Source organism: Aspergillus aculeatinus (assembly GCF_003184765.1).
Source record: "Aspergillus aculeatinus CBS 121060 unplaced genomic scaffold BO66scaffold_50, whole genome shotgun sequence".
Lineage (NCBI taxonomy): Eukaryota > Fungi > Ascomycota > Eurotiomycetes > Eurotiales > Aspergillaceae > Aspergillus > Aspergillus aculeatinus.
In genome coordinates, this window is record NW_020291519.1 from 99,904 (window position 1) to 111,625 (window position 11,722).

At 52.6% G+C, this 11,722-nt stretch overlaps 5 protein-coding genes across 5 annotated transcripts; 3 read left to right on the forward strand and 2 right to left on the reverse strand.

The window, feature by feature from the left end:
- Positions 1-614: 614 nt before the first annotated feature.
- BO66DRAFT_459890 (E3 ubiquitin-protein ligase) lies at positions 615-1,987 on the forward strand (the record flags this gene model as incomplete). Its single annotated transcript, XM_025652270.1, has 3 exons — positions 615-645; positions 682-1,594; positions 1,666-1,987. 3 exons carry the CDS (start codon positions 615-617, stop codon positions 1,985-1,987), a joined length of 1,266 nt encoding a protein of 421 aa, XP_025500284.1.
- Positions 1,988-3,167: 1,180 nt separating this feature from the next.
- Positions 3,168-4,280, reverse strand: BO66DRAFT_394602 (RNA recognition motif domain-containing protein). Its single transcript, XM_025648026.1, has 6 exons — positions 3,836-4,280; positions 3,702-3,774; positions 3,536-3,642; positions 3,343-3,476; positions 3,254-3,283; positions 3,168-3,202 (listed from the first exon to the last, which is right to left on the reverse strand). The coding sequence occupies exons 1-6, from the start codon at positions 3,853-3,855 to the stop codon at positions 3,195-3,197; spliced, it is 372 nt and encodes a 123-aa protein (XP_025500285.1). The 5' UTR covers positions 3,856-4,280; the 3' UTR covers positions 3,168-3,194.
- A 1,487-nt stretch (positions 4,281-5,767) lies between these two features.
- Positions 5,768-7,327, reverse strand: BO66DRAFT_431268 (gamma-glutamylcyclotransferase). The gene is made up of 6 exons (XM_025650572.1): positions 6,953-7,327; positions 6,852-6,883; positions 6,726-6,775; positions 6,636-6,640; positions 6,496-6,580; positions 5,768-6,386 (listed from the first exon to the last, which is right to left on the reverse strand). The coding sequence occupies exons 1-6, from the start codon at positions 7,045-7,047 to the stop codon at positions 5,880-5,882; spliced, it is 774 nt and encodes a 257-aa protein (XP_025500286.1). The 5' UTR covers positions 7,048-7,327; the 3' UTR covers positions 5,768-5,879.
- A 726-nt stretch (positions 7,328-8,053) lies between these two features.
- BO66DRAFT_414312 (putative short-chain dehydrogenase/reductase family protein) lies at positions 8,054-9,114 on the forward strand (the record flags this gene model as incomplete). Its single annotated transcript, XM_025649462.1, has 2 exons — positions 8,054-8,934; positions 8,991-9,114. The coding sequence occupies 2 exons, from the start codon at positions 8,054-8,056 to the stop codon at positions 9,112-9,114; spliced, it is 1,005 nt and encodes a 334-aa protein (XP_025500287.1).
- Positions 9,115-9,443: 329 nt separating this feature from the next.
- BO66DRAFT_394605 (EF-hand domain-containing protein) lies at positions 9,444-11,314 on the forward strand. Its single transcript, XM_025648027.1, has 5 exons — positions 9,444-9,565; positions 9,656-9,943; positions 10,019-10,037; positions 10,115-10,973; positions 11,076-11,314. The coding sequence occupies exons 2-5, from the start codon at positions 9,903-9,905 to the stop codon at positions 11,096-11,098; spliced, it is 942 nt and encodes a 313-aa protein (XP_025500288.1). The 5' UTR covers positions 9,444-9,565; positions 9,656-9,902; the 3' UTR covers positions 11,099-11,314.
- The last annotated feature ends 408 nt before the right edge of the window (positions 11,315-11,722 follow it).

Sequence of the window (11,722 nt, forward strand, 5' to 3'; positions counted from 1 at the left end):
ATAGGGAGAGGACAAGAGGGACTGGAAGGTGAATAGTATGTTGCTATAGAATCAAGGAAGTTAGAGATTGAACAAGTCCTGGACACGGATTAGAAGAGAATAAAAGGATGAGGTCGACTCACAAGCAGTTGACTTTATGCTTGCTTCAGGATGATGTCGCTTACCCCGGAAGTTTGTGCCTTCCTAGATAGGAAAGACTATATAGCAGCCCTGAGGCTCAGGACTCCAGCCAGCCGCTCCTCGGCACTGCCTTGTACTGCACTGCACTGCAATGCTCCCATCATGATTGTATCCTTGATGACTACTTTCAGTATTGACCACTATGTTCCCGCTTTCATTGTCATTCTGAATGCATACTGAACACAACTCAAACTCGCCGTCCTTTTTCTTGTATCTGTCTGCCTTCTGCTTTCATCTTTCTTCTTCGCCTTTCTTCCTCACTTCTTCTTTCAACCCCTTTAAGCTGGCAAAGCAACTTGCTGCTCTCTCCGCTTCTGCATCTCTCCTCTCTAAGCCACGACCAATTTCCATATTTCTGATCATAGACGCGTCAAATTCCTCAGCCCCAACACATCTCTCACCACCCAAAGAACCCCAACAGCACCTTAACCAGTATGGATGAAGCTTCCGCACAACTTATCCTGAGTTTGCTCCACCAAGATGTGCAGGAAGTGATTGAAGCCTGCAGGGCCAGGAACAACAACAGTGGACCATCCGATCATGAAGTCGCGCTACGCGAATGGGCATCCCAGATCCAACGGTGCGCCACGACCACCCATGACAACCAGATGGCCCTGAGCATCGATCGAGCAACCTACGACGACCGCGTGGCACTCACCTTAGCTGCGCAGGAGGAGAGCAGGGCACTCGCCGACCGAACGCTCGCTCTTCGATATGGAAACCAGGCGCAACAGGCCCAGCACCAGCCAGCCCAGCGTCTAGCCACGCAACAGACCCAGGAGGCCACCAGGATCCTGGCACAGATAGACGGGGTCGACATCTCCTCTCTGCTACCCGCCCGCACTGCAGCTGCTCTCGGATACGGCGCTGGGTCGTCTTCCAAAACCGCCGCAAAGCCCCCCTTGGATGACACTGGCACGGCTGAATGTGTTGCGTGCTTGGAGGAACAGCCCTTGAAGGGTATGATGCAGACACCGTGCTCGCATCGGTACTGTAAGGCTTGTGTGTTACGTCTAGTCAGAGAGGCGCTGGCCGACGAGTCGCTGCTGCCGCTCCGCTGCTGCCGGCTGCCGATTCCTCCATCGACGCTCCAGGATCATCTCGGCCATCGACAGGCCAAGCAGCTGGAGGACAAGTTGATTGAGAGGGAAGATCCGTACAAGACCTACTGCTCCAGAGCGGGCTGCGGTCAGTACTTGATGCCATATCAGGTGCAGGGCTACATCGGCACATGCAAGATCTGTCAACAGGAGACTTGCACTCTCTGTAAACGGCCCGCACATGCAGGGACCGAGTGCGAGAATGACCAAGTCGAAGACCAGACTCTTCTGAACCTTGCAGCTGAGCAGGGATGGCAGCGCTGTGCGCAATGCAGCCATGTCATCGAGTTAGGAACAGGATGCAACCATATCACGTAGGTTAAAGCCCTTCTTATGATGTCCCCTTGTCACATTGCTGACATTCTTGATATCCCTCTTGCCACAGATGCCGTTGTAGGTACGAGTTCTGCTATGTCTGCGGCTCTACCTGGAAACTGTGCACCTGTGTGATCTGGGATGAGAGAAGGCTGTTGCTGCGAGCTCGACACGTCGCCGGTCGAGATCGAGCCGACCCCCCACCCGAGCAGGAAGTTCAACAAGTGGCACAGAACCTCCAGGAAGACCACGAATGTGACCACGACAACTGGAAGCGTGTCAAAGGCGCTCATCAGTGCGAAGAGTGTCACGATAACCTCCCGCACTTTATCTACGAATGCCGACAATGCCGCTTGCTCGCTTGCGCGCGCTGCAGATTCAATCGTCTTTAGTCTGTCTCTGCTGGACTGCACTGGAGTGTGTCTCACTACTGGTGATGATTTCTACTTTGATTTTTGATTTCTCAATATTTTCCGATATTTACTGCGTATGATTGTGTATTCTGTTCTTAACATGTCGACACATGGCAACATTGTTGTGACATAATGGACAAGTCCCATAGGCATGGTAAGCATTTCGCAGCCGAGGCATGCCCACACATTTTAGTTTGCCAATAGATATGATAAGTCCAAGAGACTGTCCAAGCGTGCACTCCTGAAAATGTCGAGTATTCGTCGACTTCACACAAACCCTAAAAACATGAGACCATGCCGATCAACATACCGACCCACCAAACCGTACTTTGCTCCCCCAACCACGCTCCTCAGTACTGCTCGTCCTGCCGAGAGGCCTGCACTACTCCACAGTAGGCAGATCTCTTGCTGGAGCGCTGTCATCAAGAGTCCTTGGAAAAGAATCTTCCATAGTTTCAGATCTGCTCTGCATTTTCCCTCGTTCCCATCTGGACAGCGTCTTCAAGTCGACTGGCCTGTGTGTGATGCTAACCGCGGCTGACTTACGCGATGCCCGTGAGTCGATACGCATCGAGCCCTGCATAATAGCTCCCGGGGATAGTTAGCAGCTTGTTTCACGTCAAATTCTTGTTCTGTCTGCGTTCGGTTCGCTGCCGTGGTTACTATACCTTCCCTTCAAGACTTTAGAACTCTAGTAGCTTCGGAGGTGGGCTGCCTCAGCTGATGGGTGTCCCACCGAGATAAACCTGCGTTTTTTTTTAAGTTTTATGAAGCACAACAATTCTGCAATTTCTCACGATCGGCTCAGAAGATCAAGTTCCCATAATGGCCAAATTACATCGATGTAAGAGAGCAATCGCAAAAAGGGGAGAGTCCGGATTGAGAGAGACAGCCAGGGCAAAACAGCAGAGATGAAGCCTCAAAAGAAGAGAAAGGGAGCATAACAGGGGCAGTGATCGTTCCAGTCATTCTTGGGGTAACCGTCATAACAGATTCGGGACTTCGTTCCTTCGTATTCACATCCCTGCCTGAAAACCCCTGGGGACTAATAGCAGGGTTTGCATGGAATAAATAGGGTCAAAGGGAAGGAGAGAGGGGGCAAGACAGCTGGGGGTCGACATGCACGGCGCAGGCAATCAAGCATTCTGGTTCGAGTCGTAGGATTGCTGCTGGGGGCTACGCCAGTCTAGTAATCTTTTCATCAGTGAGACTGTGAGGCGAATGTCAGGAGAAGCTTAGACTTACTACCACCGCCGCCGTAGCCACCGCCGCCACCTGTAATCTGGGTTAGCTGATACTTCGGGACTACCTCGAGCGGAGGATGGATGACGAACCGTAACCACCACGGTAACCTCCATTGCCTCCTTCACGCTGGTTGTAGCCACCTCGGCCGTGGAAACCGCCACCTCCAGCGCCGCCGCGAGGCCGCTCCGAAGCCTTGTCGACTCGGATAACCCGACCATCGAATCTGTTGAGGATCAGTACTAGGCCAAGAACGGGCGAGGGGAAAGAGGAGAGGTTGCTGACTCCTGGTTGTTCATGGCCTCCATAGCCTTGTCGGCATCCTCATCGGTTGCGAACCGGACGAATCCGAAACCACGGCTGCGGTTGGTATCATGGTCCTTGACAACGACCTGAGAACAATTTGATTAGATGCTGCGGCTCACAATAGCGCAGAAAGGGGGACACCCACGGCTTCCTCGACGACTCCGTAGTCCTGGAATCCTTGGCGGAGGGTTTCATCAGTGGTGTGCCAGGCCAGGCCACTATGCTGAGTTAGTCCTATTTGATTGTGGAAGCCAGATACATGAAATGGTGCAAACTTACCCAACAAAGAGCTTAGACATTTTGAGGAGGGATAAGTAGGGTTCTGCGCGAATATTGGGTTAGTACCGAGGAATCAGAAGCACCGAGGTAGAGCGCAGAGTCGAGATGCTTGGGATGGTGTTTAACGCTGCTTTCACACCACAGGAACGTTGCACGAGGATGTAAAATCAGAGTCGGATGTGAACGAATAAAAAACAGTGGAAAGCGTGCTTGCGACAGTGTGCCTTTGGTGCGAGGAAACCCTGCAGAAGATCCCCTCCGACCCGGTTTGGCCAGATATGAGGATGACTGCCGATAATCGCTCCGAGGGATGCTCTGAACAAAAACGAGAAGACACATACATACCTTGGCAAGACTACACTTCTGTTGAGCCTAGATGGGGAGAGATTCAACGAAGAGAGTTGGAAAAAAAATTAAGGAGGGGAGTGGAAGAAGGAGGATTTTGTTCCTGGCGAAAAAAGACTGCGGTCAGCAAAGTGGGCAGATGCAGCAAGCGCGAGTTGGCCGAGGGGAGAGGAAGAGTGGGAGAGGGAGAGGGAGAGGGAGAGGACAGGACAGGACAGGACAGGACGGACAACGCGGCTGGGTTAAAGCGGGGGGGGGAAGGGAGAGAGGGAGGGGAGAGGAAGGGCTGAGTGAAAGTAGTAGTAATAATACAGTAGGTAGTAAGGTGGTGGTGTAGTCTGACACCGCGGCAGAATTGGTCCAAATGCAAGAGAGCAGTGTTTGTCTTTTCAGTAGGTTTCTTTTCTTTTTTACCCGTTTCTTTTCTTTTTGTGGTTTGTTTTCACCTTTCTTTTCTTTTTGTTCTGAGAGTGCTAGGGATATGCAAGTGGTCCAGAAGTGGCCGGGGGAGGGGGAGGAGGGGGAGGGGTAATTGTGACTAACTGGTGATGACTGATGTCCAGTAAGTTAACTAATTACTGTGTACGTTAACATACAGTACAGGCTGAATTGGTGAGAATTGGGAGAGAGCTAAAAGAGGCAATAGATAGTGGAGTGAGCTGAAGGAGCTGAAAAAGCTGAGCAGTAATCCGTACTGTACAGCACCTCATTCAAAGGTACTCAGTACTCATTACTCCGTACAAGCGAGAGACTGAAGGTAGGTAAGGTAAGTTATGAATGAGGGGGAGGCAAATGCGCAACCTGTGAACTCGGAGACGCTAAGAGATTCATCACCGGCTCATCACCGGCAGTGACCCCCTCCATATTCCACCCCTCATTGGTACCTGGAAGAAGGGGCCAAAATTACCACTCAATACTCGTACTGTATGTACACATGGCGCATTCAGTGCGGATCTGCAAATTGTCTGGATAAGGACCTTTGGAGCGAGCATGCAGATTGCGACTCCTCAGGGTTTGGTTTGTTTGTGACACTTTTGCCCAACAAGGAAGGATTTCTTTCTTACTAAGTACCAGGTGCAGGTGACAGCAGTGATTCTTCATCATCCTGGAACTGGGGATTGTCGGAAGCACGAGCAATCAATCGCAATGCACGATCGAACAAATTGAGCGCAGGGAGAGACCGCGTCTCCTTAGCCTGAGCTGAATGCAGAATGATCGGCCTGTCTCTGTCTGCAAGTTTCTAACGGTATACTGACTGCTGGTCGATCTTGCAGGATTCCTTGGCTGGGAAAGCTAGTCTACTTGCATACATCACATCCTCACACCAGATAGCCCGGCTCAACAATGAATCGGACCTGGACAATCACTGACTGCACCACATCCTCTGGTCTCGCTTGATGATACGGGAAAGACCCTCCTTTTGTCCTTATCGCCTGCTTGCGTAAGACCAGCGGGTTTGCAGCTAGCGTGGAAGGCACGCCTCACCTACCCTCGACACTCTCTTACTGCAACGCTTTCTTTGCGCCAGAGATCCCCATAACACCTTTAAAGAACTTAAGATGATCTTCTCTACCTAGAATGTTCTAAATCGGTCTATCTGCCATAAGCCAAACCACTCCAAGGATACAACAGCAGCAACAGCAATGATACAGCTCATTGACACAACACGGGTCGAATGGGCCTATTCAGCAGGTGGAAATCATTGATGAGCCTCTGCTTTGGATGGATGGAGAGCCTCCTCTATATCCCGTTCCGCCTTGGCCTCCTCTGCCGCCGCTTCTTCCACGCCCTCAAGGGTCTTGACCCGTCGCACCAGATCAGTAACGTGCACATCGGCACTCCCCAGCCCGAGTCCGTCAAGCGACTTCTCTAAGAGATACAGGTATTCAGTGTTTTTACCACTCTGTCCCTGACTGCGACTTATCACCTCGGCCACATCTTGTTGCTCTCGCCGGGCTGGATCCCGCAAAAACTGCGGATTGGTCGGTTGACCGATGTAGACCATACACACGATTGGAGATGATGTAGACTCCTCTGCGTTTGGCACCTTACGAGTGTCGACGGGATGGAAAGGGGTGTAATGGACGGTGTAACCATCGATTTCTCGGACATCGAGATAATCGTGTACCTCCTCAGCATGGGAAGCAGGGATATGATATGCAGCACCCCAAACCGTGGCCGTCGGTGAGCTTTCAAGGTGCGCCAGCTGTTTCAAACTGTGAGTGAACCATCTCAAATAGGCAAATTGGCAGCAAACAGAATTTCATGGTTATAGCTGGCCGATTGCGGCCGTTGAAGATACCGAGAATACGTACCGGATCATCCAGCGTTTCCCAGAACTCCCGTTCGATCACTGTCACAACTCGTCCAGGGTTCTCTGGAGTGCCACGATGGTCGGTACTAGACGCGGCCTGTCAGCCCTGACATGTCAACTCTCAAGAATAGCTTGACCCACCTTGCCTAATTGACATCGCCAGTAAGTTTATCTGCACATTGAGAAACACAATCATCACAACCACAAGGCAAGAGGTATGCATCAACGAACCTGCCAGAAGCGCCGCACATAGCCATTGATGTAGCCGGGAATCCGTTGGTCTAGCAGATATTAGCCTATCTGCACTATGAATGGGAATGAGACACTCCTGGTATCATGGATATATGCTCTACTTACCGTAATGCGGCGGTGGCTTCCAGATCAAACTCCTGCCCTGCATCAGCCACTGGTTGTTGTTTCCAGGGACCATCCTGCGGCCGCTGAACGGCTAGGCTTACCCGTATCCGAACACCCAAAGGTCGCCTTTAGGGAAGTAGTTACGCCATGTCCGGCCGTCTCTAGGAGTCTCGCTCCCTTGCTCAGCCGAGCCCATCTCCGACGCTTCAAACTGGATCCTGAACTTAGAGATGTGGCTCGGGTGGTTTTCTGGGCGGAGATACGGGTTGACCTACTGAGTACAACCTCGTCTATAATAATGTTTGTCGTATGGATAATGGAGATTAGGCAAAAAGCTGTAATTAGAATCGATAAGAACTAGGTTGGTGAAGTGAAGCAGCCAGAGTGCAAGTCTCCAAGTTGACTTACTCGGTTCTTTCCAGAATCTATGAGACAAGCAGACAGGCAGCTACCACAATGGTTGTATCACCGCCGATTAACTAAATCTCTCAATAATCGATTGATGAGAAATCACCCGCCGCTGAGCGTGCCCACACATGTCTTTACTCCGCATGTTTGCATTGTTTGTCATCCCCGATCGATGACTTCAATTCCAGTCTGGATCTCGCCATCTTGCAGCATTGTCTCGGGAAGTCACTTGAGGCGGTGCGACGGAAATTGTATTCTGTAGATTTACTCAGGTACTTCTTGTTAGCTCTGATCGATCACCCCAGCCTTACGTGAGCAATTCGCACCTCCTCTGTCCCTTTTGCATGGATTACAAGCAGAGCCTCACAAAGGCAAATTGACCACCCCAATTTGTCAGGGGGGCGGATCGCAGTTGCAGAAGCCCCGCTTGGTCCATCCCATCCTTGCTCGGACTTTGCTGCAGAGCTTGCGCACCCTCGCTCTCGTATTCGTTTCCTGCTCCAGCAGTCTCCATCATCTTGTTCGTCTCGGGGAGATTCAGCGGGGCCGGCCCAGACACCGGACCCGGCTTTAGCAGTACGCTAATTTCAGCTGGCAGCTATCACCAACGTCCAGTCGTCGAGGCTAATCATTAGCTTTGAGACGGCCACGTCCTGCAAATCCCTACGCGAACCTGCTCAATTTGAATCGGTTGGATCTACTACACCAACCTTGTTCGAGACCTTGGCAACGTCCTCCTCGGCCGTATAATGTCGACCTCGAAGGCCATACTGCTGTGTCTTTTCACATTCGTCATGGCAGGGCTATTTCGGCTACGTCGGTCGCGACACAATATCCCGGTCGATCCCAGCGGGGTGTCGTTCGCAGGGAAGACGGTGCTTCTGACCGGAGCAACGTCCGGACTGGGATTCGAGGCGGCTGTCAAGCTCCTCGGCCTGGGCGTGGACTCACTCATCATAGGCAGTCGTAACCTGCAAAAAGGCCAAGCGACCAAGGCGGAGCTTGAACGACGCACCGATAGACCGGGTGTGGTGCAAGTGTGGCAGCTGGAGATGAACAGCTTCCAGAGCGTCAAGAGCTTCGCCGAGCGTGTGAACAACGAAGTGGACCAGTTGGATATTGCAATCCTCAACGCGGGTCTATGGAATCGAGACTACACCGTATCGCCGGAAGGATGGGAGGAGACGCTGCAGGTCAACACTCTCTCGACATCCCTACTGGCATTCCTCCTCCTCCCCAAGCTGAGACGCAGTTCGACACCGACGCAGCCAACACATCTTACAGTGGTCTCCAGCCAACAGTTCGTTCGGGTCAAGGCGCAGAGCCTCCGAACGGAAGAGCCGTTACTCAAGCATCTGAACGATCCCCGCAATTTCATAGGCCGCCGGCAGTACGGGATCTCCAAGCTTTTGCTCGAGTATATGCTCAAGATGGCCGCCGGTATGGTTCGCCAGGAAGACGGGACGGTGCCTGTGATCATCAACTCCGTAAGTCCCGGGTTTTGTGCCTCGTCACTCGGGCGGCAGTATCGTAGATTTTACGAGCGATGGCTGTCTTGGCTGGCGTATAAAGTCTTTGCGCGCACAGCTGAGCAAGGCAGCCGATCGCTGGTGAGTGCCACTTACCAAGGGGTGGAGTCTCATGGGAAGTGTTGGAGAAACGATGGTTATCTAGAGTGAGTCTACCTCGGACCTGTCCCACGGTTACAGGGTGCTGGTTAACAAAGAACAGCGAATCGATCGCGTTGACAACGGGAGCGGAAGGACAGCAGTTTCAGAACATTGCTTGGAACGAGATCGCGTCTATTTTGAATGAGCAGAAGGAGGGGCTGGAGCAGTTGGTCGGAGGTTCGTGACGGCGCCTAGGCTTCCCCGGTCTTGTGGCCTCTGCGAATGACATCGCAAGGCTGAGCATTCTTTGACACGAAGTCTTTAATCTTCTGAACCACTGGCTCTGAACACAGCCTCTCAGCGACTCAATCCTAGTTTGTATAGTACTCAGAAGTAGCACAGATGCCTTTTTCTTTTGCGTGGGATCCACCACGAATTGGAATGGAACCCGTGGGCCAACCACTTCAAATAAGCTGTGTCGGATTTAGGGCTGAGTTTCTTTCAGTCGGCCTGATCTGCCTTCCAAGTTCGTTCCGCTCGCAGTTTTAACCTTCCCCCCCCTCCAGTGACAAAGGTCAAGCCAATGAACCTTGCTTGTGCAGAAGGCAACTGGTTTGAATCATTTTGTTCTCTTTGGAGTGGTTGACGGATCATCTGCGCCCATTAAACGGACTTTCTACTACTGAGTACCTATGAGTATGTGTACCGCGTTCTTCTGCCCCCTTTTATGGTTGAATTCGGTTGGCGATTCCTGCTAAACCGCCGCCCCACGGCTCCGCTCTGCAGGTCCGCAAAAACGAATCTGGTCGCTAACTTAACAACTAACTGCATGGCCAAAGCCTAATAATTCCTTCCTCTCCCCGAACTCCTTTCGGTCCTTGCCTTCCACTCCAAAATTCCTTACAACTAGATATCTTACTTCACCTTCTGGTCGTGCTTGGAGGATTGGGTCCATTCAAACCTACGCTGCCCGTTTTGACGCCTGTCGCTCGGATTGCGCCCGCCGCCCTTACGTCAGTCAGCCTTTGCCGCCATGGCGTACAATCAGTCCTACAATCCAGATGCGCTGCCAGCGTGAGTTGAGATCCAAGACCAGCCCGCCAGAAACATTGAGCAACTGTCGCTAATATGTGAGGATGATGAGCACAGTCACGCAGAGCCCGAGCAGGTACGCAGGAACCCGAATGATGCAGGTTGATCTACTTGTCTACCCCGCAGCCACTGACTTGAGGCGAACGACAACAGGTTGCGCAGATGCTCGGTGCTATGCAGACGAGCAGCTCAGCTCACCAACGACCCCCCCGACAGTCTTCTCACCATTCCCCCAGCGGAGTGCCTCCGCGCGTGCCAGTGTCCGGAGCGCCGAGCGCCAACCCGCAGCGCTACCCAGCGCCTGCCCAACAGACTCACCACGGCGGACGATCGCCGACCGTTCCTGTTCAACAGCGTCCGCACCCATTACACCCCTCGCCCCCTCCCCAGAACTACGGCTTTGGGCCACCTCCCTCCCAGCCCGTGCGCAACCGTCCTCCTCCGTCGTCGCGTCCACCGCAATCCCCACACCCTCCTCCACTCTCGGTCCCCGACGATGACCCACAGCAGCTGTACCCCCTGTTCCGCGCCGCCAACACCTCGCACTCCGGGGCGCTGACGGAGCTGGAGCTGGGCTCTGCACTGGTGAACGGCGATTACACCTCGTTCCATCCCAAGACGGTCAAGATGATGATCCGCATGTTCGACCGCAACAGCAGCGGGACGATCTCGTTCGACGAGTTCGTCTCCCTCTGGCGCTATCTGGCGGCGTGGCGGGAGCTCTTCGATCGGTTCGACGTGGACCGGAGCGGACGGATCAGCCTGCCCGAGTTCGAGAACGCGCTGGTCGCTTTCGGGTACCGCCTCAGCCCGGGATTCGTGCAGGTCATGTTCATCACCTTCGAGAGCAAGGGGCGGCAGATGAACGGGCACACCTATGGCAAACATGGCATGAGTTTTGACCTGTTTGTGCAGGCCTGCATTAGTCTGCGTCGCATGACCGACGTGTTCAAACGGTATGACGACGATCGGGATGGGTATATTACGGTGAGCTTCGAGGAGTTTTTGACAGGTGAGTGCGCACGCAGCCCCCCACGAAGACAGAAAAAAAGAAAAGCGGTATCGCGACCGACAGATTGCTGACGTGTGTGTGTGATATGTTGCCGTGTTGCAGAGATTCTTCAGTTGCAGGATTAGATGGAAGGCGTGGAGTTGGGGGTGTTTTCATAGTAAAGGTGGAGATGATCGATTATCGCACTCTTTTCATGATGTGTCTGTCATTGTACATTATATACCCTATTTATTTCTCTTCCAGTGGCATACATGGATGGACATGGTGATAGAGGGGGTGTGGGCTAAGAAGAGATTATTTTTTCTTTGTGAAGAACATTCCTAGGTAATGTTTGATTTTATGAGAGAAGTGCCAGGTACTGTACAGTACTTTCTTGTCCAGACGGGAGTGACTAGTCCACGGTATACAGTTCACCTGCCTAGAACATCGGGCGGTGATGGAGTCTGGAGTCTGGATCTCGGCCTCGCATAAGGCAGTCAGCTCCGGGCTCCAGGCTATCTATGGCTGTATTACCTGTACCGTCACGGATAGTCTATGCGGTGAGAGCCAGTCGGTTTTGTTGGGCAGGCAGGCATACAGTTTGCAGGTGGTTTGTATCAAACCATCAAGTCATCGACTCATCTCATCGACTCATCAGAAAGCTCGGCGTCGGCGGGCAAAAAGTCCGACAGTCCGAGAAGATGAAGATGAATCAACCAAGCCTCGTGGGGTTGACTGGAAATCTCCGCCCTGCAGCTGACTTCCCCCCC

Bases quoted from the DNA above. Each gene is read 5' to 3' on its own strand.
- BO66DRAFT_394605 (XM_025648027.1), top strand. From the start codon at position 9,903: ATGGCGTACAATCAGTCCTACAATCCAGATGCGCTGCCAGC. The intron at 10,974-11,075 runs GTGAGTGCGCAC...GCCGTGTTGCAG, and splicing joins CTTCGAGGAGTTTTTGACAG to AGATTCTTCAGTTGCAGGAT.
- BO66DRAFT_394602 (XM_025648026.1), bottom strand. From the start codon at position 3,855: ATGTCTAAGCTCTTTGTTGG. The intron at 3,643-3,701 runs GTGGGTGTCCCC...AATTGTTCTCAG, and splicing joins ACGGAGTCGTCGAGGAAGCC to GTCGTTGTCAAGGACCATGA. The intron at 3,477-3,535 runs GTCAGCAACCTC...GATCCTCAACAG, and splicing joins GAGGCCATGAACAACCAGGA to ATTCGATGGTCGGGTTATCC.
- BO66DRAFT_431268 (XM_025650572.1), bottom strand. From the start codon at position 7,047: ATGGGCTCGGCTGAGCAAGGGAGCGAGACTCCTAGAGACGGCCGGACA. The intron at 6,884-6,952 runs GTAAGCCTAGCC...GATGCAGGGCAG, and splicing joins CTTTGGGTGTTCGGATACGG to GAGTTTGATCTGGAAGCCAC. The intron at 6,387-6,495 runs GTACGTATTCTC...AGTTTGAAACAG, and splicing joins GGGAAACGCTGGATGATCCG to CTGGCGCACCTTGAAAGCTC.